Genomic DNA, 22,107 nt, shown 5'->3' with positions numbered 1-22,107 from the left:
TTATTACAATATCGTTAGGTCACTAGGGTTCAATTCCCTAGATGGCCGTCCTCCTCTTTTTTTTCAGGCCGCGTTGGAGCGGCCTAGCGACGACTATTCCTATGATACATCTTTTACTGAGCATTCTTATTAAACATCATTATCGAGTATCATTATTCTAGTATCGTTAGGTCCTAGGGTTCGATTCCCTAGATGGCCGACCTCCTCTTTTTTAGGCCGCGTTGGCGCGGCCTAGCGACCAGTATTCCTATGATACATCTTTTATTGAGCATTCTTATTGAACATCATTATTGAGTATTATTATACTAGTATCGCTAGGTCCTGGGGTTCGATTCCTCAGATGGCCAACCTCCTCCTCCTCCTCCTCATCCTCCTCCTCCTCCTCCTCTTCTTCTTCCTCCTTTTTTTCAGGCCGCGTTGGAGCGGTCTAGCGAGAAACATTGTTATGATACATCCTTTATTGAGTATTCTTATTGAACATCATTATTGAGTATCATTATGATAGTATCGTTAGGCCCTGAGGTTCGATTCCTCAGATGGCCAACCTCCTCCTCCTCCTCTTCCTCCTCCTCCTTTTTTTAGGCCGCGTTGGAGCGGCCTAGCGAAAGTATTGTTATGATACATTCATATTTGAGTATTCTTATTGAGCATCATTATGAGTATCATCACGATAGTATCGTTAGGCCCTAGGGTTCGATTCCCTAGATGGCCAACCTCCTCCTCCTCCTCCTCTTCTTCTCTCCTCCTCATCCTCCTCCTCTTTTTTAGGCCGCGTTGGAGCGGCCTAGCGAGAAATATTGTTATGATACATTCATTACTGAGTATTCTTATTGAACATCATTATGAGTATCATTACAATTGTATCGTTAGGCCCTGGGGTTCGATTCCCCAGATGGCCAAATCAACTCCTCCTCTCCTACCTACTCTCTACTTCTCCTTTCCTCACTTATTATTTTCTTCACTTCGCCTTCCTCTCCACCTCCTCTTATGCCTCCCCCCATTCTACTCCCCCTTCTCCCCCTTCTTCTCCCCCTTCTTCTCCCTCTTCTCCCTTCCTTCTTTTTTCGCCCCTTTCGCCTCCTAGGTTACGTGGCTTCGGATAGGGCTTATTAGATGTGGGTGGGTGGCGTATGGATAGTTGGTTAGTCGGCTGGATGGTTCAATAGCGGCAACGAGTCATGTAATTATTAGTCTTACAATGAAGTCTTAGGACGAACTCATTTGATCACTCTCGTGAATAGTTTGGAGTTACTTCATCTCATACATGCACTAGATGTGAATAAGTTTTGGTCAGATGAAGTTAACATCGTGAGTGGAAATAGTCATTCGGGGTATCTACCTCCCACCTTCCTTCCCCATTCCTTCCCACCTACCTTGGTACGCACCATGCTCAACACTGAAAGAAAGAAAAGCCATTTCACCTTCCGCCTGCATATCCAGTACCCAGTCATCTCCTTCCCAAATGCATCCGATGCGTCTGTATTCACGCCCCAAGGTCGTAGCAGATGCACTTCGTAGTCCTGAAATTGTAAACAAAAGCATGGCGACCGCCATCCTTATTCTCCCAAGCCGATCGCCACGCCTTCAACATATCGTGGATTTCGCGGACATACCTCCTCTCGCTCTTATCTACGGACTGCTCAGCGCGACGCCATGTCTCAGCCTCCGAAAGTGCAGTTTCCTGGATCAGATCGAGTACGACGTCCGAAGTCTCCACAGCGGCGATCGGACCATCTAAGAAGGTATGCAGAAGCGCTGCGGCGTTAGCCTGGGCTTGCTCGATGACGACCAAGCGGTTAAACTTTTTCGATCGCGTCCCCGCCACCAGAACCCGGACTTCTTGGTCCGGGTTGGGCGTTACGGACGCCCCTGCGGAAATAGGCGCAGCGCTACTGGCAGCCTCGGATTGCTTGGCGGAGCCACGCTCACGCAGGGCAATGCGTAGCCATGGGAGGAGCTGAGAGGCGGAAATTTCTGCATCGGGTACCTCTTTGCGGTCCATGGTCCTAATCTTAATCACGTTATCTTGTTTGATTATTACGATCCACGAGTAAGTCTCATCACGATTCCTAGACGTAAGTTCTTCTGGCGACCGCGAGTCCCGAGCTAATTCGGCGCTGATGTCGTGCGACCACAACATTGAGAGGATTTCAATGCCCGCTGTACGAAGGGTATGTGCGTCGAAGCTAGCGACCAGGACGTCGCACTGTGTATTGTAATTAGATATTGTTACTGTACTTACAGTAAAGTACCGGTGTGTACTCACTCGTTTCGTATTAAAAATCCCGGTGATCTCTTCTTCAGGTTTCTTCAAGAATGCCTTTCCTCCGCTTTTTGGCGGTCGTGCTAATTTATCCCATGCCAAGCTAAAGCCAACTGCGTGAGGCCCTTCGCCTATCTTTGGCTGATGGGCTTTAATTAGACTATCATAGCGACCGCCGGCCGCGAAGACGTCTTTGAATTTCTTATCGTAGAGACATTGAAATAGCATTCCACCAGAGAAGAAGTTTTCTTTGACACTACTTAAGGGGTTGACGTAAATCTTTGCGTGGACCCCGAGACGTTTCGTATACTCGACCACATCCTTTAAATGAGCTAAAGTTGGCTGCAGTTTTTCATACATGCGACTTCCTTCGAATAGAGTCTTGAGTTTGGCGAATGCTTTGGCTGGTGTATCTGGTAGTCTGTTAGTTCCTGTTCGAATTGCTATTGAATATTCAAAGTCAGATGCCCACCTCGAAAATCAAACCGTTTCAAGTCCTCAATACTCGTAGCCGATATTCCTATTAGGGGAGATCGAAGCTCCGCCCGAATCTTTTGAAATGTATAGGAGTGGATATTGAGCTTGCTGAGAGACTCGGCAGTTTGCCTCCTTGCATTTAGGTCTACATTGCAAAAATCGAATATGAGTTGCAAAAGGTCGGAATGGCCTAAATGAAAGCACATTGGCGACGTCGAAGGGAAAGTGTCTATGATTTCATCCAGCACCTTCATAACTTCGGCCTCTTTTAACGCCAGGTCTAGCGTATCTGTAGAGACGATGTCAAAATCAACTTCACCAATCATGAGTGGTTGGGCACCGTTTCGCCTATCACGATAAACACTGCCGAACGTGAAAGACTTCCGAACTCTCGAGTGATTGGTATGTTTTGCCAAGACCCTGGCATTTCCCAGCATGAGATCGAAAGGCAACTGTACTACAGTGCCATTTTGGTCTAGAAGTTGGACGATATCTTGATTTGGAGAGTAATGAGAGGACCGGGGATAGATAGAGCTACGGGGTGCCTCTACCGCGCCGTGGCGGCGAAAGACCGATATCAACTCTTCCTTGACTGCACTTTGGTATAGCAATTCCGAGGCCGTAGGGCTTGGCGCTGTCATATCCCAAGTGTAATCTTTTGTAGGTTCCACGGGTGTTGAGAATAAAGCTGAAACGACTTTAGGGTAATACGGCGAGGCAGAGCTCGTTAGACTTGCGAGTGCCCTGCGTGTCGTCTCGTTTTCCATCTGGATAGGTAACTTTCCACTCCGTAACAACTCAATACTGCTAGGGCGTTCTTTTACATCATGGGTGACTAAAGAAAGCACGATATCCGACTTTATTTTGTCGCCGGGCTGGAAATCATCGGGGAGTAGGGCTGAATTGCCCAGTTTCCCTAGCTTATCTGCTCTTTCCATGCCAATAACGGGATGGTAACACATCTCAAAGAATATTATACCCAGTGAATACATCTTCAATCAAGTTAGCTAGTAATTACAACATATATATTGGAGATGTATCTTACATCAACTTTCGATGTATATGAACCCGCACCGGTTCTGCGGACTTCGGGCGCAACATAATAGGATGTTCCAATGCTTCTTGTTAGGTCACTAGCATCTAGATTGGCTGTGATAGATTTGTCGGCGGCAAAGTGGCCACTGGTAGCTAATCCGAAGTCGCCAATTTTAACATTGTTCATTCCATCAGGGCCGAGACCGATGAAGACGTTTTCTGGTTTAAGATCGCGATGGACTATGTTTAATCCATGAATATGGACCAAACCCTCCAAGATCTGTCGAAATAAACGCCATATTTCATCTGCTTCTTTCCAAAGGTTTCTTTGAATTAGATCTCGCAGCGTCTCATTCGTGGAGTTAGCAGCTTATCTAGTGAGTACTAATCCAGATTAAATAACTTACCCTCTTTTCACAATACTCCATGGAAATGTACATAACGGTTCTGTAGTGTTTTTGTTGGTTACTCCTAACCCTTGTAGGCGAATGCATGGAATCGTTAATAACAGACACAACATCCGACTCATCATCTTCATCATCATCGCTTTCTTCGGATTCGTCATTTTCTTCCGTATCCGATTCATCAGAACCGAATTCAATGTTTGGATGACTTGAGGAAATAAAGTCCAATCCCCCAGTACTAGTGGCGACTTGGATATCAATGCCTTGAGAATTGGTGCCTCTGGACTCGTCAAGATCTTCGGTAGATGTGTCCTCTTCCGAGTCCGACATATCGGGTATTTCCTCTAGCCAAGTGTTGTAATACCTCACTACGGCGGGGTGACTTAGTTGAGAAAGTAGCCTCACCTCTTTCAATATCTCGGTAAGACTTGACTGAGAGCGCTGTGTGATCTTCTTGATTGCGTAAATCTGACCATCCAGCTTCTTTCGAGCTTTGACGACTTCGCCAAAACCACCCTTGCCCAACCGTGCTTCTTCAACGAAGTCTTCCTTATATCTAGAAGACGTCGGTCCCCGTATAGCTGAGTCACGCCTTAGTCTTGTAGGGAATGCATGTGTTAAGGAGCTTAAAGACTGGGAACGAGAAAAGACGGAAGGGGTATCATCGACGATGATAGGTGCATCTGTCGCGAGAAACTCACTGGAGCTTAACTCAAACGCCCTTGGGCGTTTCTTGGGATCAAGTTTGAAAAACCTGGCCACCAATTCGTGGAGGGGTTTAGAAAGAGAGAGGGAGTCCATTAGAATAGCCGGGGATTGATATTTCTGGAAGACATCTAATCCAAATATCATTTGTAAGAAAACTACCCCAAGATCCCATATATCGGTTTTTTGAGTAAATTGCGGCCGTGAACTTCCAGCGATCTCTGGCGGTAACCAATAGGTAGACCTTGCAGCATTTGCGGACGAACTTTTCTGGGACCTACGACAGATATTGTGTAATTCTCTTTGATATGCGACATCCGAAAGCTTGGGGATGACATCGCCCGTTTGCTCTCTGAAAAGAAGCACATTTCCGGGATGAATATCTTGGTGGGTAATCCCATGACTATGCAAATGACCCAATGCGTCTAGAAGGTCTGCGGTCCATGAGCGAACTTTACCGACATCAAGTCGTCCCGCGAGATCTAGCAACTCCTCTAGAGGACCTTTATCAGCTAGTGGGGTCAAGATTTGGGCGGTCCAGGTCATCGTGGCTGAGTCGGCATCTCCATGATCTCGATCAATGCGAAAATATAGCAGCTCGAGAATGTTGCGATGCGAGACCTTTTTTACAGTTTCCAATTCTCCCTCTAAATCTTGTAGTTGCTTTTTGAATTGAGTAGATTCCTTGGAGGTCGATCGCAGCTCAAATTCTTTAAGGGCTAGGCTTGGCCCGCTCCTCCCACCAGATATCTCCGGCCAGACACAATACGTAGTCGCTACCTGGCCCTTGCGAAATTCACTTTTCCCCGTAACGACGTTGAAGGCAAATGAATTTCCGACTGAGTCGATGACCTGACACGTCTGATCGAACTCGATTCTCCCAGCTTCTATGATACGGGAGTTTTGAGAGTGGTTACCTGGGGTCGTAAGTGTCTTATTTTTCTTCTTCGATTCCTTCACCCTTGTTCGTTGTCGGTCAACTTCTTTTTGTATCATGTCTTGCATTACTCTTTCTTCTTCTTTCACTGCGTCTTGCCTCTTACGCTCTTCCTCTTCTTGCTGATCTCGGACCTGTTTGGCTAATTCGGCCTCATGAATCGCCCTCTCCTCTTCTAGCGAGGGTAAATCTAGCCCTTGAGCCTTTGCTTGGGCGGCATCTTCGAGGATATCTTGGAGACCTTGAGCCAATTCATGAATCATAGGTTCTGATTGTTCCAGCGCAACTAGGGCCTTAGGCTTGGTCTCAATAAATTTCTGTAGCTTAAACACTGTAGATTCCCTAAGGTTTTCTTCGTCCTTTAAACTGAGCAAAGGAGCAGACCTGGGGTAAGTTGCCGTAAACACAACCCCGAGAGTTATAGCCACTTCTTCATCTGATAAAGCCTTAACACGAATATCAAAAGATGGCTCGGATTTCTTCCATGCGGTATTGGCAGCTTTGTGTTCAATGTAGTCGTCGCCATATATGGCTTGGAGTACCATAATCTCTTCATTCTGAACGTCAGTGTATTGCGTCTTGGGTCCTACGTCCGGGCTGGCGGGCTTTAGCCCGGGATAAGTTGGGTCATTAGTTTTGGTGTTGAGCTGCTTAGGCCCTTTCCATGGTCCAGTCGGCTTCGAAGCCATTTTGATATTTCAGTAGATCGTTCAGTAAAGAGAATCGAACGAATGGAGACTCACGCAGCCGGAGCTGCACGTAGTCTACTGAATTGTGGCCATATTGCAGCAACGATAACATATGTAGTATAAAATTTGAATATCAAAATGAATTAGGTAGCGGTGTAACAAGTCGATAACTGTTCAGGTGACGGGTGACAGGTGAAGCTGTGATTCATTCATAGTGGGGTTCGATCCAGATGTACATTGGATCTTGGCGCCCCACTTCCATAGCTACATACATCATTAGTGCATACTGGTACCTAGACCAAATACGGAGTAGTACACCCAAGTACCAGGTAAGTTTCTATGTACACGTATAGGTCTTTGTTTCCCAAATCAAAGTTTTAAAGGAAAATATGAATTGAGCAAAATAGAATTTTAGAGAAGGCAAATAATAATACTGGTAGCTCCGAAGAATAATTAGGTTAAGGTTACAGAGGGCGCATTCAAAACATTTTGCCATAGATAGATCGCCGACAGCTGGCATCAAAGTAAGTCATACCTGCGGGCCAACTGTTGGTAGGAGCGTACACGGCTGTCAGCAGGATGGTGAACAGCAGTCAGCAGCTCCAAGACAGCTGTGGGCGGATCTAATGCCAGCTGGTGATGATATACCTATGGCAAAATGTTTTGAATGCGCCCTCTGCCTTTTAAAAGATTCCACCATAGACTAATCCCTGACAACTATAATGCACAGTTGGCAGCTCTTATGCCAGCTGCCGTAATGCTTTAATAACCTTTGAATTACTTATTCCTTTTAAGATCTAATCTGTTAGACTTTAAACCTTACATATTTATGGTTAGTACTTTATTTATAATATTTTTTAGGAAAGGTTTATTAACTTAAGATACCAGGTTATTGAGGTAAATTGGAGATATGTCTTGCCAGCTGGTAAATAGGAGCTTACAGCTGGTTTAGTAGCTGGCAGGGATTAATGCATGCATAATTGTACATAGTAGCTCCTGCAAACTTAGGTCTACCGCAGCCCCACCTCAGCTACAACTATCGATAAGAGATATCAATTGCGGCGGTAGGTTGCCTTGACCTGGATTTCTTAACTTGACTTTCTGAAGTAAACACGACCTAAACTTGCTTTCATTGACAACAAAGTCCTTCAATTCATCACCCTACACCTACACTTTTGCGCACGCATTGACATAAGTCGTATATACACCACAATCAAACAATAAATTTCCGGCGTCAATAAATATATTGTTCCGGGGAGAACGTGCACCGGGAGCAAAATGCTGGGGTGGGCCCTTAAGAAAGGCCTTCAAGGTGCGACCGGCAAAAACGACAAGAACGACGCGACGGGCGGAGGTAAGACGCGATATAAGTTATAACATGGCTAATTATTACTATTTCTAACACCAATTGTGACGTAGATGACACCACATTACTCGAGGCTCCCGATACACCCGCTCCCGTTTTTGCAGCTCGCGCGATAAAGAACGCTATATTCGGAACATCGAACGCGTCTGAAGCTGCTACAGCTGCCGAGAAGAAGCAGGCCAAGTTATTGAAGAAGAACAAGGCCAATGACGCGACTGAACCCATCATGAAATCTCCCCCACGCACGAAGCAGCCGCAACAATCCCCTACCAAGCAACCTACTAGTATTTTGTTGACGCCAGGGACTGGAACTGCTCGTAGAAAGCGCGTTTCGTTCAATCACGATGTAAAAGCTGGTAGTAGCTTGGAATCGAGTCCCTCAGCTTCTGCTCGCCAACGAAAGAGGACAAGTTTGCAGCAAGCTTTAGAGAGGTCCCGCAAGAAGAAGCCAACAGACATTGTAGAAGAGCATGTTCCCCTAAACACTATTGATGAGAAGTCAGAGGACGAATGGGAAGATGATATCGAGGATCGCGACTCAACCGTGGATATTAATGAGCCCCACTCCGAGTCAGGTAAATTCTGGAAAGCAGAATTCACTCGATACCGTGACGAAGCCATGGCCGATCTCGAGCGAATGGTGAAATTCAAGGCTTTGGCTAAGTCCTATGCCAAGAAGAAGGATGCTGAAGCTCTAGAGTTGGCCCAACAGTTAAAAGAAGAACAGTCGAAGGTAGCGAAAATGGAAGAGAAATTAGCTGGCATGACTACTCAGGCCACGGACAAGAGAAGACGTGGCGGTGATGGAGAGGACGAATCTCTAAAGGAGGAGTTAGCTAAGCAAACCGCTTTGGCTACGCGCTATCGAGAGCAAGTCAAGGATCTTGCAGCCACTCTTAAGAATCATGAAGGCGACGCATGTTCTAATCAATTTGATCGGGAACGACATATCAATACATCGCCTCGAACTGAAAAGACGTTGGTTGACGCTCAACGAGAACTTAGACGAGCGCGCTCGGAACTAAAATACATGGACAAACTTCGTGAAGAAGTCAAGAAACTAAAGTCTGATCTGAGTGCAGCAGAGAAACGAGTAACTGAGCTTTCGGGGCGCGACCAACCAGACTCATACCGCACGAAGACTCTAGAGCTTGAGCTACGCGAAATGAAAGACAAGCTGCGTCGTAAGGACTCTGATATGCGGGAACTTAAGAATAACTACGACTCTCTGAAGAACGATGCCAAGAAACGAACGGCCGAGGCTATACAAGTATTGCAAGAGAAAAACGACAAGATCACGAAATTGGAGGAACGAATTACAGAACTTGAAGATACGAAGTCCTGGGGTAAAGCAACCCGAGATTTGGTGTCCAACATTGAGTCTCTCGGCAAGACGTCCGAGCCTTCTAAACGCGAGGGGGTTAAAGCTGCACGCTATCCTAGACGCACGGCGTCAGTTGAATCCCTTAATCTCGAGAAGACTAAGAAGTCTCAACTTGACGATATGGAAGAGCCCAAAATGGGCAGTCGTATTGGAAGGCGGCCTAACTCACTGTTTTCCTCAGATTGGTCCGATACTTACAAGGATATGAAGAGCCAGCTGAGTGACGAGAAGAATAAGCAGATGGCGGAGAACAAGAACCTTAGGGATTTAATTATGGAGGATGATCCCCTACCTCGAACCACCACAAAGACGAACAACTCATTAATGTCGCAACATGATACTGGTAGAGTCATGTCAAGTGTCCTCCAGAACAGACTCAATCAGGACCCTACTTCATTCCGTGCTCGTAGCGGAAGTTCTCGCGCTAACGACTTCTTCAATCAAAAGCTCGCCGAAGCGCGTGCCGCGGTCCGTACAGACAAGGATGTCGAAATGCATGGCGCTCGAAGTCCTGACAAATCCCGAGCTCGCTCTAACCGACCACTGTCTTTTGGTGATGAGGCAATTCGTTTCGATCTCATGGAGGATAAGTTTGCCCGAGTTGGTGGTCCTGAGGTCGAGCGCAGTTCCATGAATGCATCTCGATCAACGTTATCTGCCGAGCGAAAAGCAGCTGCACAAGCTCGACTCGATCAGAAGAAGCGAGAGCGACAGAGGAACGGTGGGGATCGTAGCCGTGATAAGGAGAACGTTAAGCTCTAGGGTTACTGCTTGCGATTATGATTGAGATGTTTAAATGAGGCAGTTTAAGGATGGGGATCATGGCATTAATGGACATAGCATTGCATTGAACAGGCGTTGGGCCCTTTTACGTTGCGACTGGCGTTATTATCGCCACTGGAATGGGCATTCACTAGGAATAGGGCTGAGATAGGCGCTTGTGTGGAGTTACTGGTTGCGATAACCTCTCGTAGGGCTTTTGTACGGACTAAAACTTGCTTGCTGATAACAACGTTCTCGACGGGGACTGCGCGAATTGCGCATCTCACTCTGCAAGGCCTGGTTTCTTACCTACCAAATGCCAAATTGAGAGAAATTTACATTAACATCTTTCCCTTGCATCTCATCTTCTTTTTAATCATGAAATGATGAACCCGCCCATAAGCGAGGACTCCAATCGCGCGCTCGAAATCGAGATAGCAGATCTGGAACTTCGCCTCCAAAGAGCTAAAGAACGACTAGCGAAATCCTCGTCCGCGACCTCGCAAGCCACCATCCCATCATCCCCCTCACCGCAATCCGCGCACCATTACCTCCTCCTACTCTCCGACTCCGCGCTCCCACTAGGTTCTTTCGCCTTCAGCTCCGGCCTAGAATCATACCTCGCGCACACGCGGCAATCCCGTCTTTCCTCCTCAACCACAGCTTCTTCCTCTTTCTCCTCCTTCCTCCCGCTGTCGCTGGCGAGCTACGCAAGCACTACCCTCCCATTCGTACTCGCGGCCCACCGCGACCCAGACCCGTGGAATGTAGCAAGACTAGACGACACCCTCGACGCGGCGATCATCTGCGCCGTGGGCCGCCGGGCGTCTGTCGCTCAGGGCCGCGCGCTGCTGAGTATCTGGGAGAAGAGCATCGCCGCAACCGTAGATCCGCAAGCCCGACTCCGCCCGTTCGCCGAGATGTTGCGGACCTCATCTACCACCACCACCACCACCACTTCTTCCCCTACTGTTACAGATTTTCCGTCCGTATCAGCACACCTAGCCCCCCTCTTCGGCGCCGTAGCAGCGCTCTGCGGACTCACGCTGCGCCAGACGAGCTACGTGTTCCTGCTAAGCCACGTGAAAGCCCTGGTCTCGGCCGCGGTGCGCGCGGGCCAGTTCGGTCCGTACCAGGCGCAGCGCATACTCGCCGGCGCGGAGGTGCAGGGGTTCATCGAGGCGGCGGTGGAGAGGGAGTGGTGCACGGAGGTTGAGAGGGCTGGGCAGAGCGTGCCGGTTATGGATCTTTGGTTTGGGAGGCATGAGCTGTTGTATTCTAGGATTTTTAATAGTTGATAAGGTAGGTTGGGATGGATAGGTTGGGGGGAGGTATGGTTATATAGATAGGTATGGATATGGTAGTGATTAAGGCAATGAATGCGGGTCTGTTATTCAATTTGGTGCGCTGAGCATTGGTATCTATGGGATGGGATGCGCGTGGGCTTATATGTATGTACAATTCATTATTCGATGTCTTTAGGATACATCGTGATTCCGTAATGTCCAAACGCCTATTCATCGTCCTCGCTATCACTACCGTACGCAACTAACGGTCCTGATGATGCCACCTGTACTTTAGGGGCTGCTGAGACCTTCGCAGTCTTCAACGCTGCTAATGCACTGCTTGAAAAGATTCCTCCTGCTTGTTCTGCGTTCTGTTGTTGTGGTGCCTCAATTGCTGCGAGGGCAGAGGTAGTTCCGTCGCCATTTTCAAGCATTAGTCGTTGCTCGTGCTCTAATTCGTAACCCCTTCTACCCGCCGGATTGACTGCTTGCGCGCCGCGGGCGAAGTAGATATCATCCGGGGCTTCGTATCCCTCCAAGCCAAAGCTACTCTCGATCTTCCTCCGTTTCCTTGCCTCTGGGTCCCGGCCCTCGATCTCCGCTACGAATTCTTCTGGTAACGCCCTCCTGATGGCCTCCGCGGCCTGCTCTTCAATACGCCTTGCCTCGCGTGCCTGTGCCATCGGATTCGGATCCACCGTCGCCCATCTTACGTTAAGAACTTCTTCGTGATCTAGAGATTGATGGGCCATAGCCTCTTTGGCGAACTGCGCGTTCGCCTCGTTGGTGTAGGTGATAAAGGCGACGCCTCGGGTGTTCAGCACGCGTATTCGTTCGACCTGGCCCCACTCGGCAAAGTGGCGGGCGACGATCTCCTCGATGTCGTCGGTGACGTGGATGCGGCCGACGTAGACGGTCCGGTTCTGGCGCATGAAGCTGCCGACACCGCCCATGTCGTCCCGATAATCTGAGTGTCGGTCGCGGCCGAAGCAGTCGACGTTCGGGTTGAACAGGTCATGGATGCCCGGAAGTCGGTGCAGGTACTCGCAGTCTTGGCCCTTGGGACAGATGCCGCGCGCGAAGAACAGACAGAAGTACGACCCCGTCACCTTATCCGCTCGCGTGTACCCGCTGTCTTTGGCCACATTGCATCGTCCCTTCGCGTGGGTTTTCGATAGATACTTGTCTTCGCGGTCGCCGCCCGACCATTTGTTGTACCAGATGTTGAAGATGGTTCCGGTCTGTGGTGGCGGTTCGGAGGTTATGAAGGACGAGTCGACTTGAGGTCGCGCCGGCCGCTTCTTTCGGATGATCTTCTTGACTTTCTTGGGTGCCGGGGCGGCCACCTCTGTAGATTGCGCCTGTTCGATTTCTCTTTCTTCCGACATGATGGGCGGTGTGATTGTTGAATGTTTTGGAAATAAGGCTGGATATTTCCAAGTTTTGATGCGAAGCTACAAATCGAAATGTTCAAATGTTTTTATCAAAGTTTAGCTACTCGATAATAGTAGATTGTCCGATAGTAGAATAGGTACAAGATACATGTACTAATTGGCTTTATGCACTAAACCAGCAAGTTACGTAGCTTGTTTCCCCAGATTATTTCCTGGCGCTAATGCGCTTTTAGACTAGCAGCTGCAGCTACTGATAGGTGTACCCCGCTAGTTAGGGAGTGGACCTCGGTTTGATGATGGAAAGGCCGGTCGTTCCTTTCACATCATACCATTCATTCATAACCTCGGAACTCCAATTCCATGTAGCTATTTCTTTTTAAACTCAATTGATTTCGAGTTCTTGGATATCAGCGTTTATTCTCTTTCTATTTTTCTAAATAGTTGATATTAGTTGAATTCACCTGCCCAAAATGTCTTCTCAAATCCCAGATATTGTGAGAAAGAGAGCTAGAAACTCAAAACAATGCTTCGGCTTACACAGTTTCTAGGTGAAACATCGCGTCAGCGATAGGGCGAAGAAGACCTTAGACATCGTCGCCAAATTTGTAGAGGAAGAGTGTATACCGTAAGCCCTGAATCCTCTTCCTAACATATATTGCATGAAAATGTCTAATAGCTGAATTAATCAGAGCCGACCCTATCCTTGAAGCTCAGATCGGCGAAGGTTCCGCACGATGGGACCACCATCCCCCTATCATCGAAGACCTAAAGGCGAAGGCAAAACAACTGGGGTTATGGAATATGTTCTTTCCCAAGGGCCACTATAAGGAGTCGCCAGGCTACACGAACTTGGAATATGGTTTGATGGCCGAATGGCTAGGAAAGTCGAGGTCGGCATCCGAAGCTACGAATTGCGCAGCACCGGACACGGGGAACATGGAAGTTCTAGCCAAATACGGCAACGAAGCACAAAAGGCACAATGGTTGAAGCCCTTGATGGACGGCCAGATCAGGTCCGCTTTTCTCATGACTGAGCCGGACGTCGCCTCGTCCGATGCAACAAATATCCAGCTTAGCATTGTCAAGGATGGAAATGACTACGTTTTGAACGGCTCTGTGTGTTCTCCTCCTTACCATTTGCATTTTATCTCACACTAATAACTTCAAGAAATGGTGGTCCAGTGGTGCCGGCGATCCGCGATGCAAAATCTACGTCGTCATGGGTAAGACAGACGCGAACAACAAAGATCCCTACAAGCAACAGTCCGTCATCCTCGTCCCTGCAGGCACAAAAGGTATTACCATCCACCGCATGCTTAGTGTCTACGGATACGATGACGCGCCACATGGCCATGGTCATATTTCCTTTAAGGACGTCCGTGTCCCAGCGGGCAATATGGTCCTTGGCGAAGGCCGAGGCTTCGAGATCATCCAAGGCCGTTTAGGACCAGGCCGTATCCACCACGCTATGCGTAGCATTGGTGCTTCTGAGAGAGCTCTTGAATGGATGTTAATGAGAATTAACGATCCTAAGAAGACCCCCTTCAAAAAGCAGTTGAGACAACATGGTGTGATCCTGGAATGGGTTGCGAAGTCGCGAATAGAAATTGATGCGGCGCGCCTCATCGTTCTCAACGCCGCTGTGAAGATGGACGATCTAGGCCCAAAAGCAACTCTTAAAGAAATTGCCCAGGCTAAAGTCTTGGTCCCGCAAACAACCTTGGCTGTCATCGACCGCGCCGTCCAGGCTTTCGGCGGAGCCGGTGTTAGTCAGGACACACCGCTCGCAAGTATGTGGGCACAGATTCGGACACTTCGACTGGCAGACGGACCAGACGAGGTTCACCTACAGCAAATGGGACGCAATGAGAACAGAAGGGGCAAGGAAGTTACCCAGAAGATCCTCGGTCAGCATGAGAAGTCGGAGCAGCTGTTCAAGCAACATAACGTGAAGCGTTTCCAACCTGGGTCAAATATCAAGCCTCGGATATAGGAGAATTGTAGGCATAATTAGATACGTATTGTATTGTCCATGTTGGGCGGCCAATGATTTATTGTTATTTAGTCAGTACGATGTAATGAGCGCTATTTCCACTCCACTAGTTAAAACAACCTCTAGCGAATTATGTATGAGTACATTTTATATAATAGCGACATTTTTCAAGGGACTACAGGATCTCTCAGTGCACGAATTATTCCCCAAAAAATCATGTTCAAAAACACACCGATCGCCATGGAATCGTGGGTGTCCTGGTACTCGGTTTGCGCCTATCCAAGCATCCGTGGCTAAGAGATGTGAGTGAATATCAAATAATTGGAAAAGGGTCATATTACTAATATCTGCTGGTCGATTACCTAAGTTACTAATATGCCCTTATAGATGAAGGCCTTGTTTGTTGAAAATGAGTCATCTTATATCAAGAATCGCCGCCATTTGCGGTAGAACCAACGTAAACGACTTGTATAGCAGCAATACTAGAAGAACAAGTTAGAATGCACCCAATTAGAGACCTTCAGGGGGTAGAGGTACGCTGTTGTAATAGCTAGGGCCTTTTCCGGCTTAAGCTGCAGGCCTAACACCAATATGGCTGCAAAAGCGGCCGTAAATACGAATATAAGCCCGATCCGAATCCCCAGTCGGCGGACGAAATAGAAGACTATGATTGGTATCACGGGGAAGAGGCTTGCAATGATCGTCGAGATCGATCGGTCCAGGGCGCTAGCCGAGGAGGTGTTGACGTAATGAGGCTTGTCAGGCTTGCTGCCACGGCAAAGCATTTCTGATATGGAAGCGAAAATGGCGCCGATGCGAAATGCAAGACCACTGTTGTCCTGAAATGCGTAGAACTCGTCGGCCTTTGCTGGTTTAAATTCGCCCGTGGGCGTTTGGACATTCCAGACATCTTCGATATCACCGGCGAGGAAAGCCCCTCCCATATTCATTCTATTCAGCCAGTCGCAGATAGCTGTGATATCTCGGCGCCTCGGACACGGGATGTCATTTAGTCGTTTGTATTGTTCCACGGCATTGTCTCAGCTATATGTTAGGCGGGTTTCTATAGTGGCTTAGGACAGCACTCACTGTAGCTTACCAAGGTACTGCGAATCTGAAGCATCTTTTCACGATAAAGTGAGGATATCGTAGGTTGCTGCATGGAAAACGGTATGTCTTTTGCCATCGCGGGTGTCCATCTGAAGTTTGCACGTGCAGATACATCGATCGTGTGTTTGACGTCTCTTTGCTCGATTTCCTCCAATTCTACTCGAAGATGTGCTAATTCGGCTTGGTAAAATAGTAAATTTCTTATTTGTAAATCTCGAAATCTTTTCACAGCTAGAGTATCCGGGAATTCGCTTAAGAAATCGGTAAATCCTGTGTAGTTGACTTTCTCTGTGCCCATGGTTGTGATAGAGTGGAGAGGATATGAACTCAATACCGTCGGCTTCTTTTTAAAGTCAGCTTGCCAGCCTAGATTTTCTTATAAATGCCTTTGGAGCTTCCAATAGATGGTGATGTACCACGTGATAGGTTAGAACTAGATAGATATGCAAGTAGCTGCATGAAGCTGAGGGGGCCAAGCTCAGCCTCACTTAGGTTCCATTTTCTTCCTTTTGGTCATGCCAATTTTTCTTTCTCGGGAATTGGGCATCTAGTGATACTGTGATCTCCCAAGTCCGGGTTGCGTATTTCCAAAAAGTACCCGAATCAACTCATTGAAGCAGTGTATCGCTAACAATAGTCTCACAATGTCCGGTGTCGAATTAAGTGGCCTCATACTGGGAGGGCTCCCATTGGTAATCGCCGCGTTGGAGTTTTACCAGACGAGCATATCGCGCCGGAAGTATCGAACGACTAAAAGCGATATCTTGAAAATCGAACAAAGTCTCAAGTACCATCAGGTTCTCCTTCGTAGCACATTAAAATCCTTACTACGTCAATCGCTCCCCGAGTCAGAAATCGAAGAACTCCTCGAGAATCCAACAGGCTCTAAATGGCAAGATAAAGAGATCGAATCATCGTTGAGGGAATCTCTCGGTCCTCGTGGATACATTGTGTTTTCCGAGACTACTGGGGAGCTATTTGAAACGGTTTCTTCCCTGCAGAAGTCGTTGCGTACGATCGCGGCCCCGGTTGGGTTGGAAGGTTTTCGGCTGCTCCCTCGAAGTTACCGCCTTTCAGATACAACTAAGGCGATTCAGAGATTGGAGAAACATAATGAAAGATTGAGACAACTCGTTGAAAATCTTCCGAAAACCCGGGGACAAGTAATCGAAAATATCAGCGAAGCATTTACTAATGCAGGAGGGATTCAAGAGATAGCTCGGGTTTTAGAGGATATCGCAAATGCCAGATCAAGAATTCCGCCAGGCGCCGACGACGACGTTCATAGCATGTATAGCGTAGAGTCTGAGGTGAGCCGTAAACAGTTCCCTGCTCGAGAGTCCGGTAACTAACGTATAAAGTTAAGATCGGCGATGAAGGGGCGAGCCTCAGTTATTTACCATTATCGTTACAGGATGTAAACGAACCCAAAAAAAGCTTGAAGGAGCAAGCATTGCTTGATACCGGCGCCAATGCCTGTGCGATATCGATTAACCTTGCTCTGCAACTTGATCTAAATATTAAGACAACCGAAGAGACAGTGGTCAAGACTGCTGCTCTAAAGGAAGAATTACCCGTGGCGGGGCAAGTCCACCTAAATCTGCGATGGAAAGAGAATGAAGAAAATAAATTCGGCACGAGGATGTGGGTGTACGTGGTATACGGGTTGACCCATCCGATACTCCTGTCGCACGACTTCACGCAAAAACACCCTGAAGTATGGAGTATCGCCAAGACGATCATCCATCTCCCAAAGCAGCTCAATGTCATATGGTTCAATAAACTTGACGAAAAGCAGAAGAAAGCCGAAGAAGCGTACCGGGCTCGGTGCCTACAGAGGAACACGGCGATATCTGATGCTGAGAAACAGGAACGCCTTATCGAACAAGATCAGCTGTTAGCTAGTTCTGTGCAAAGCTCGACGACTGGGTCATCAGCTACCTCGACGTCCGGGTTGACACCAAATGCTACTTCTAGTGCGACATCTAACTCGGCTTCCGCTTCGGCCTCGACTGGTACAACTAGCAACTTGAGCGGGTCTCCTGTGTCTCCATGATGTTTTTCGTGTGCTACTTTACCGAGAACTACACCAATTTAATTAGCGAAAGAGAGCCACGATCATAGCTATGGCGGTGAAGACGATAGAGAAGCATATAGGGGCAGCTAGCGCTGGCATTCGCTCCGTTTCACGAGAAATATATGCAAAAAAATAAACATATGTAAGTAGTCCATTGTTTAATACAATCGTTCATGCTATAGACTGAGTCTAACATCCAGCGGTGGAAGAAAATAGCGTTATAGGTTGTACGGGCTTGCGATACTCCATGTGTTACACATGATGATGGAACTGTATTGACCATTCTGTTTGATGTGGAAGTCGTGTAGGAATAGCTAGGATCGAGTTCCTGGTATTTCTCTCGAGTTATTGAAGATTCTTGAAACTTTGGGCTGTTTCCTAAGACCGATATCAACCTAAAACAGTACAGAATATTGGCCGACGAGTATGTATATGGCAGAAGACGATTATATTATTGCCCGACTCTCGATATCGTTGATTTCCTGAGTATTTGGGGGTTTGCCCATCGTCCTTGGCCGCGTGGGCCTGTGTAATTAGAATAGAATACAATAGAATACACTCTGTTGATAAGGGTATGTCTCGTCAAGTCACTTGGGTCTTCTAATTCTTTTAATGGCCTGTGATTAGACGAACCTTTGATAAGTGCCATCGAGATAGGTCTGTAACAATTAATTGTTTATCCAGGTATCCAAGTCAGCTAGATTGTTTATTGATTTGCTGACCATGTGAAAAGGACGTTTTATTATTTTCGGCGTCCATGCATGGTAAGCTTCAGTAGAAGCCGTAAAGGCAGCCGGTGACCCAGGAGATACATGGACGTTTGTTGTTTACACCTGAGTATCTCCAAGGTTACCTTTGTACAATGTATCTAGGTAGAAACAAAGCTCCCTAGTAAGCGACATGTGAGTCATACATCCTTACGACTCTACCAAAGTGTCAGGAATGTGTTGCGTTGCCGGGATAAATATCAGAATGATTTGGTGGGAAAAGTTGTTGATGGGACGTTTAATAGTAAGTGTTGTTTGACGTAGCTGTGGGGGCCTGAATGTTTATTTGTGCTAGGTGCTGCGCTGGTACGCTACGGGGTTTAAACATTTTATGTGGGGTACCTAGATTATTGGGCAGCTGCCCCTTGTACTCTGTAACTGCCCTAGAACCCGGTAAACTGCAACTACTCTGTCACTGTATTAAGCTTGTTAAGCTACCTGTGTACCTGGCTTAGTGGCATAACAACTGCCGTTAAGGGTTCCAGTTAAAACGGTTTCCGGGTCAACTAGCTTAGTGCTTTCTTATTTTCTTTCCAAGGTCCACATCTTCACTATTCAACGGATATTTCCCTTCTAGAAAAGAAAATATTCTCCACAACACTTGCTCCATGATCTTTTGCACATGCACAATTAAATAGTCCTTTGTCGCATTCATTGGATACGTAAAGGCTGTGCATTTCCAGAGATCATTCATTCTCACGCAATTGCAATTATCGCCTTGAATATTCACTTCTACAACACTCTACAACGCCTCGCCTGCTGTTGACCACAAGCTCACGACATATTGTCAATACTACAGCATTGTTTGCTTGATCGTCGCACACTTGTCAATTTTGCTACGCATTCGGCACGACTCGCTCCCTCCCACGAACCCGCCTTACGGTTTTGCCATCTTGCAACTTTGCAATAAACAACTTTACTAGTCAACATTCATCAGCCAACACGATGGGATCGGTACTGTCAGAAAAGGATGTTAATGTCCCTGTCCAGGCCCAGGATGCTGCCACTGCCAACAATAACGGCAAGCCTTCTGGAGCTAAGGCTCTGGAATACCATCGCCAGATGCTACAGTCTAAGATGGCCGACGAGAAGTACGAGCATTATGCCAAATCCACCAACTGCACCAATGCCGCTGGCACAACTGGCAACGATGTTGCTTCTCCCCCCGTCCAGAATCCCAGAAGCCGACTTCTTGCTAACATGAATGCTGCCCTGAATAGACATCAGCAGTATATCTCTCCGTCGGATAGCATCATGAGCCCCGCAACCGCCAAGTTGAACGCTCTTAAGGGTCGAGTTGCCAGCCGGTAAGTATTCCTTTATCTATCCAGTATTCCCCGCCATACAGGTTTTCAATGTGTATCTAGTGATACTAACTGTTATCTCTCTACATAGTATCAAGCCGAAGTCTCTCTTCGCTCAGACTTCCGCCAAGAAGCTTGACGGCAGCGATGTCTTCGGCTCCAAGGGCGCTAAGGGCCCCCAGGATCGCTCCCAGGATCGCCCGCAGGACTCCCAGAATCCCCCCACCGAGGACCAACGTCAACCCGACCAGTAGATTACCCGCTACTGCTCCTTTGGTATCTTCGGTGTATTGGACGGTGTTCTGAGTTATTCTCTCCTGGTCGATGATTTGTCTTGGTCTCTTGCGTTATGACGGTATAGGGACATGCAATGGCGTTGGTGGAAGGGAGTTAACTCTCGGGTCATGAATAGGGGACCCCTTCTTAGGATGTAACATAGGAGGGAATCGATGCTTTGATAATTCAGCATCATGAATGAATCACGACATTAAAACATATTTTGTTTTCCTTGCCTTCTCTTGGAGGATTGTTGTACTATTGACCATGATGCTATGCTATGCCTTGTACCCGCTAACTACGTAAACCACGTCCTCATCCGCCACGACATGTCCTAAGCCAACCCTCTGCGGGATATGCCTAGCACTCGCACCCCATACTAGGGAATACTTGTAGGTATCCTTTAAAGTCCGGTGGATTCGATCGCAAACATCCTCGATAGTAGCATTGTTCCGTACAATCAATGCATCACCGAATTCAGGGTCTACACCCTTTCTCTTCGTGTAAATTCTAATTAGTTGCAGCTCCTTCCAACACCGATCTACCACGTCTTGGATGCCAAGATCCAGTTCGCAGCTCATAACAACGGTTTGAGGCTCGCGAGCCAACTTGTCTAGGAAATCAAGCGAGACACTGTCGATCTTGTTGTAGACGTAAAGGCATTTGATGTACTTGCGGTGGTCCTTCATGATAACATCAATCAGGTCGTCGACTGTTGCCTCATCATCTCGAATCAGAACTTCGCAGTTCAGCATCTTATAGTCGCGTAGGATGTTATACACCATCTTCTCGTCTAAATACTTGGGTGTCGACTGGAAATTGATCTTCATCCCACCAGCCTTTTTAACTTTCAAATAGATGTTCCTATCTTTAATGAGTCTCTGAAACCAGAATTTCATAGTAGAAGTAAAAAATTGGCTTACGGTGGCTCCCTGTTTAATCGAATACCGACAGCTTCTAATTCGGCTTCCAGCAGAGCTCTTTGCTCTGCTCTCTTAGTCGCATCTAGGACCATGAGGATAAGATCGCTCGTCTTGGCAGCTGAGATAACCTGTCGTCCTCTACCCTTGCCTTCTGCGGCACCCTCAATGATACCTGGCAGATCGAGTAACTGGATTTCTGCACCACCATACTCCAGCACACCGGGAATCGCCGTCAGGGTTGTGAAGGCATATGAAGCAACTTCGGATTTCGTTTTCGTGACTTTGGATAAGAACGTCGATTTACCCACGGATGGGAAGCCAACAAGCGCTATTCGGGCATCACCACTCTTGCTAACATCGAAACCAGCGCCACCCCCACCACCCGCTCCGGGACCAGGTTCCAGAAGTTGCGCTCGTAAACGTGCGAGTTTTCTGCCCGAATTTCTCCGTTAGAAAAATTCCACAATTTTATCTCAATACGATCATACCCTTTTAGAAGTCCAAGATGATATTCTGTTACTGATGTTAGTATAGCATTCTCATTAAGGAGATCATTATGACCTTACCAGTGGCCTTATTCTCTATATATCAATCAAAAAGTCAGAACATTGGCCGTCGTGTGTAATCCATAACACATTCTTACTCTGCGTCCTTTTCATCTCATCCTCAATCCTACATAGCGTTAGTATATGAAACAAGAAAATAGAAGGGAGAAAGCTCGACTCACTCCTTGATCTTCTCCGTTATGTTCACCATCTTGGCGGCTTCAAATTTTGAAGTTTTACTACGTTGTCAATCAGCGCACTTTGGTAGGCGCAAATCTTGAGGTCGTCCACCGACGATATTTGATTCCCGAATACGAAGTTTCCAATATACTGATGAAATATCCCGAAATACAATTAATAAGAGTCACGTTCGCTGGGCAAAATTCAACTTCAAATCATGAAGAAGTCAC

The 22,107-nt window shown here is 47.3% G+C and overlaps 10 protein-coding genes across 10 annotated transcripts; 5 read left to right on the top strand and 5 right to left on the bottom strand.

The window, feature by feature from the left end:
- Positions 1–1,311: 1,311 nt before the first annotated feature.
- Positions 1,312–6,641, bottom strand: GGS22DRAFT_140042 (serine/threonine-protein kinase gcn2). Its single transcript, XM_047958704.1, has 5 exons — positions 4,183–6,641; positions 3,786–4,124; positions 2,736–3,732; positions 2,267–2,676; positions 1,312–2,206 (listed from the first exon to the last, which is right to left on the bottom strand). Exons 1-5 carry the CDS (start codon positions 6,508–6,510, stop codon positions 1,484–1,486), a joined length of 4,797 nt encoding a protein of 1,598 aa, XP_047819019.1. The 5' UTR covers positions 6,511–6,641; the 3' UTR covers positions 1,312–1,483.
- A 1,064-nt stretch (positions 6,642–7,705) lies between these two features.
- Positions 7,706–8,326, bottom strand: GGS22DRAFT_162982 (uncharacterized protein). Its single transcript, XM_047961294.1, has 2 exons — positions 7,930–8,326; positions 7,706–7,864 (listed from the first exon to the last, which is right to left on the bottom strand). The coding sequence occupies exons 1-2, from the start codon at positions 8,102–8,104 to the stop codon at positions 7,818–7,820; spliced, it is 222 nt and encodes a 73-aa protein (XP_047819018.1). The 5' UTR covers positions 8,105–8,326; the 3' UTR covers positions 7,706–7,817.
- Positions 8,327–9,272: 946 nt separating this feature from the next.
- On the top strand, positions 9,273–10,270 carry GGS22DRAFT_162981 (uncharacterized protein). The gene has a single exon (XM_047961293.1). It carries the CDS (start codon positions 9,381–9,383, stop codon positions 10,020–10,022), a length of 642 nt encoding a protein of 213 aa, XP_047819017.1. The 5' UTR covers positions 9,273–9,380; the 3' UTR covers positions 10,023–10,270.
- GGS22DRAFT_140033 (uncharacterized protein) lies at positions 10,214–11,427 on the top strand. Its single transcript, XM_047958703.1, has one exon. It carries the CDS (start codon positions 10,406–10,408, stop codon positions 11,318–11,320), a length of 915 nt encoding a protein of 304 aa, XP_047819016.1. The 5' UTR covers positions 10,214–10,405; the 3' UTR covers positions 11,321–11,427.
- Positions 11,428–12,762, bottom strand: GGS22DRAFT_140032 (uncharacterized protein). Its single transcript, XM_047958702.1, has one exon. The coding sequence runs from the start codon at positions 12,694–12,696 to the stop codon at positions 11,536–11,538; it is 1,161 nt and encodes a 386-aa protein (XP_047819015.1). The 5' UTR covers positions 12,697–12,762; the 3' UTR covers positions 11,428–11,535.
- A 280-nt stretch (positions 12,763–13,042) lies between these two features.
- Positions 13,043–14,769, top strand: GGS22DRAFT_139984 (acyl-CoA dehydrogenase NM domain-like protein). The gene is made up of 4 exons (XM_047958700.1): positions 13,043–13,196; positions 13,251–13,327; positions 13,392–13,818; positions 13,871–14,769. The coding sequence occupies exons 1-4, from the start codon at positions 13,173–13,175 to the stop codon at positions 14,693–14,695; spliced, it is 1,353 nt and encodes a 450-aa protein (XP_047819014.1). The 5' UTR covers positions 13,043–13,172; the 3' UTR covers positions 14,696–14,769.
- A 138-nt stretch (positions 14,770–14,907) lies between these two features.
- Positions 14,908–16,276, bottom strand: GGS22DRAFT_139994 (uncharacterized protein). The gene is made up of 3 exons (XM_047958701.1): positions 15,785–16,276; positions 15,233–15,734; positions 14,908–15,177 (listed from the first exon to the last, which is right to left on the bottom strand). Exons 1-3 carry the CDS (start codon positions 16,101–16,103, stop codon positions 15,120–15,122), a joined length of 879 nt encoding a protein of 292 aa, XP_047819013.1. The 5' UTR covers positions 16,104–16,276; the 3' UTR covers positions 14,908–15,119.
- A 15-nt stretch (positions 16,277–16,291) lies between these two features.
- On the top strand, positions 16,292–18,559 carry GGS22DRAFT_162974 (uncharacterized protein). The gene is made up of 3 exons (XM_047961292.1): positions 16,292–17,115; positions 17,172–18,024; positions 18,099–18,559. Exons 1-2 carry the CDS (start codon positions 16,450–16,452, stop codon positions 17,859–17,861), a joined length of 1,356 nt encoding a protein of 451 aa, XP_047819012.1. The 5' UTR covers positions 16,292–16,449; the 3' UTR covers positions 17,862–18,024; positions 18,099–18,559.
- Positions 18,560–19,192: 633 nt separating this feature from the next.
- GGS22DRAFT_162972 (uncharacterized protein) lies at positions 19,193–20,448 on the top strand. Its single transcript, XM_047961291.1, has 2 exons — positions 19,193–19,956; positions 20,045–20,448. Exons 1-2 carry the CDS (start codon positions 19,595–19,597, stop codon positions 20,205–20,207), a joined length of 525 nt encoding a protein of 174 aa, XP_047819011.1. The 5' UTR covers positions 19,193–19,594; the 3' UTR covers positions 20,208–20,448.
- An 18-nt stretch (positions 20,449–20,466) lies between these two features.
- GGS22DRAFT_162971 (P-loop containing nucleoside triphosphate hydrolase protein) lies at positions 20,467–22,072 on the bottom strand. Its single transcript, XM_047961290.1, has 6 exons — positions 21,880–22,072; positions 21,796–21,824; positions 21,719–21,733; positions 21,641–21,665; positions 21,153–21,584; positions 20,467–21,093 (listed from the first exon to the last, which is right to left on the bottom strand). The coding sequence occupies exons 1-6, from the start codon at positions 21,906–21,908 to the stop codon at positions 20,508–20,510; spliced, it is 1,116 nt and encodes a 371-aa protein (XP_047819010.1). The 5' UTR covers positions 21,909–22,072; the 3' UTR covers positions 20,467–20,507.
- Positions 22,073–22,107: the final 35 nt, after the last annotated feature.

Source organism: Annulohypoxylon maeteangense, assembly GCF_022496945.1.
Source record: "Annulohypoxylon maeteangense strain CBS 123835 unplaced genomic scaffold GGS22scaffold_8, whole genome shotgun sequence".
Classification (NCBI taxonomy): Eukaryota; Fungi; Ascomycota; class Sordariomycetes; order Xylariales; family Hypoxylaceae; genus Annulohypoxylon; species Annulohypoxylon maeteangense.
The sequence above is the reverse complement of the archived record's forward strand: the minus strand, read 5'-3'. Positions and strand labels throughout refer to the sequence as shown.

What these genes read in the sequence shown, in the direction of transcription:
- GGS22DRAFT_140033 (XM_047958703.1), top strand. Translation starts at nt 10,406, where the DNA reads ATGATGAACCCGCCCATAAGCGAGGACTCCAATCGCGCGCTCGAAATC.
- GGS22DRAFT_140042 (XM_047958704.1), bottom strand. Translation starts at nt 6,510, where the DNA reads ATGGCTTCGAAGCCGACTGGACCATGGAAAGGGCCTAAGCAGCTCAAC. An exon ending in TGGAGTATTGTGAAAAGAGG is followed by an intron (nt 4,125 to 4,182) that starts GTAAGTTATTTA and finishes TCCACGAATGAG; the next exon opens with ACGCTGCGAGATCTAATTCA. An exon ending in CATATACATCGAAAGTTGAT is followed by an intron (nt 3,733 to 3,785) that starts GTAAGATACATC and finishes ACTTGATTGAAG; the next exon opens with ATGTATTCACTGGGTATAAT.
- GGS22DRAFT_139994 (XM_047958701.1), bottom strand. Translation starts at nt 16,103, where the DNA reads ATGGGCACAGAGAAAGTCAACTACACAGGATTTACCGATTTCTTAAGC. An exon ending in CAGTACCTTGGTAAGCTACA is followed by an intron (nt 15,735 to 15,784) that starts GTGAGTGCTGTC and finishes CATATAGCTGAG; the next exon opens with ACAATGCCGTGGAACAATAC. An exon ending in GCCCTAGCTATTACAACAGC is followed by an intron (nt 15,178 to 15,232) that starts GTACCTCTACCC and finishes TTGTTCTTCTAG; the next exon opens with TATTGCTGCTATACAAGTCG.
- GGS22DRAFT_162981 (XM_047961293.1), top strand. Translation starts at nt 9,381, where the DNA reads ATGGAAGAGCCCAAAATGGGCAGTCGTATTGGAAGGCGGCCTAACTCA.
- GGS22DRAFT_162971 (XM_047961290.1), bottom strand. Translation starts at nt 21,908, where the DNA reads ATGGTGAACATAACGGAGAAGATCAAGGA. An exon ending in ATAACGGAGAAGATCAAGGA is followed by an intron (nt 21,825 to 21,879) that starts GTGAGTCGAGCT and finishes AACGCTATGTAG; the next exon opens with GATTGAGGATGAGATGAAAA. An exon ending in CGATTAAACAGGGAGCCACC is followed by an intron (nt 21,094 to 21,152) that starts GTAAGCCAATTT and finishes CATTAAAGATAG; the next exon opens with GAACATCTATTTGAAAGTTA.
- GGS22DRAFT_162974 (XM_047961292.1), top strand. Translation starts at nt 16,450, where the DNA reads ATGTCCGGTGTCGAATTAAGTGGCCTCATACTGGGAGGGCTCCCATTG. An exon ending in TGTATAGCGTAGAGTCTGAG is followed by an intron (nt 17,116 to 17,171) that starts GTGAGCCGTAAA and finishes TATAAAGTTAAG; the next exon opens with ATCGGCGATGAAGGGGCGAG.
- GGS22DRAFT_162972 (XM_047961291.1), top strand. Translation starts at nt 19,595, where the DNA reads ATGGGATCGGTACTGTCAGAAAAGGATGTTAATGTCCCTGTCCAGGCC. An exon ending in AAGGGTCGAGTTGCCAGCCG is followed by an intron (nt 19,957 to 20,044) that starts GTAAGTATTCCT and finishes CTCTCTACATAG; the next exon opens with TATCAAGCCGAAGTCTCTCT.
- GGS22DRAFT_139984 (XM_047958700.1), top strand. Translation starts at nt 13,173, where the DNA reads ATGTCTTCTCAAATCCCAGATATT. An exon ending in GTAGAGGAAGAGTGTATACC is followed by an intron (nt 13,328 to 13,391) that starts GTAAGCCCTGAA and finishes TGAATTAATCAG; the next exon opens with AGCCGACCCTATCCTTGAAG. An exon ending in ACTACGTTTTGAACGGCTCT is followed by an intron (nt 13,819 to 13,870) that starts GTGTGTTCTCCT and finishes AATAACTTCAAG; the next exon opens with AAATGGTGGTCCAGTGGTGC.
- GGS22DRAFT_162982 (XM_047961294.1), bottom strand. Translation starts at nt 8,104, where the DNA reads ATGATGGGTTCAGTCGCGTCATTGGCCTTGTTCTTCTTCAATAACTTG. An exon ending in CTCGAGTAATGTGGTGTCAT is followed by an intron (nt 7,865 to 7,929) that starts CTACGTCACAAT and finishes ATCGCGTCTTAC; the next exon opens with CTCCGCCCGTCGCGTCGTTC.
- GGS22DRAFT_140032 (XM_047958702.1), bottom strand. Translation starts at nt 12,696, where the DNA reads ATGTCGGAAGAAAGAGAAATCGAACAGGCGCAATCTACAGAGGTGGCC.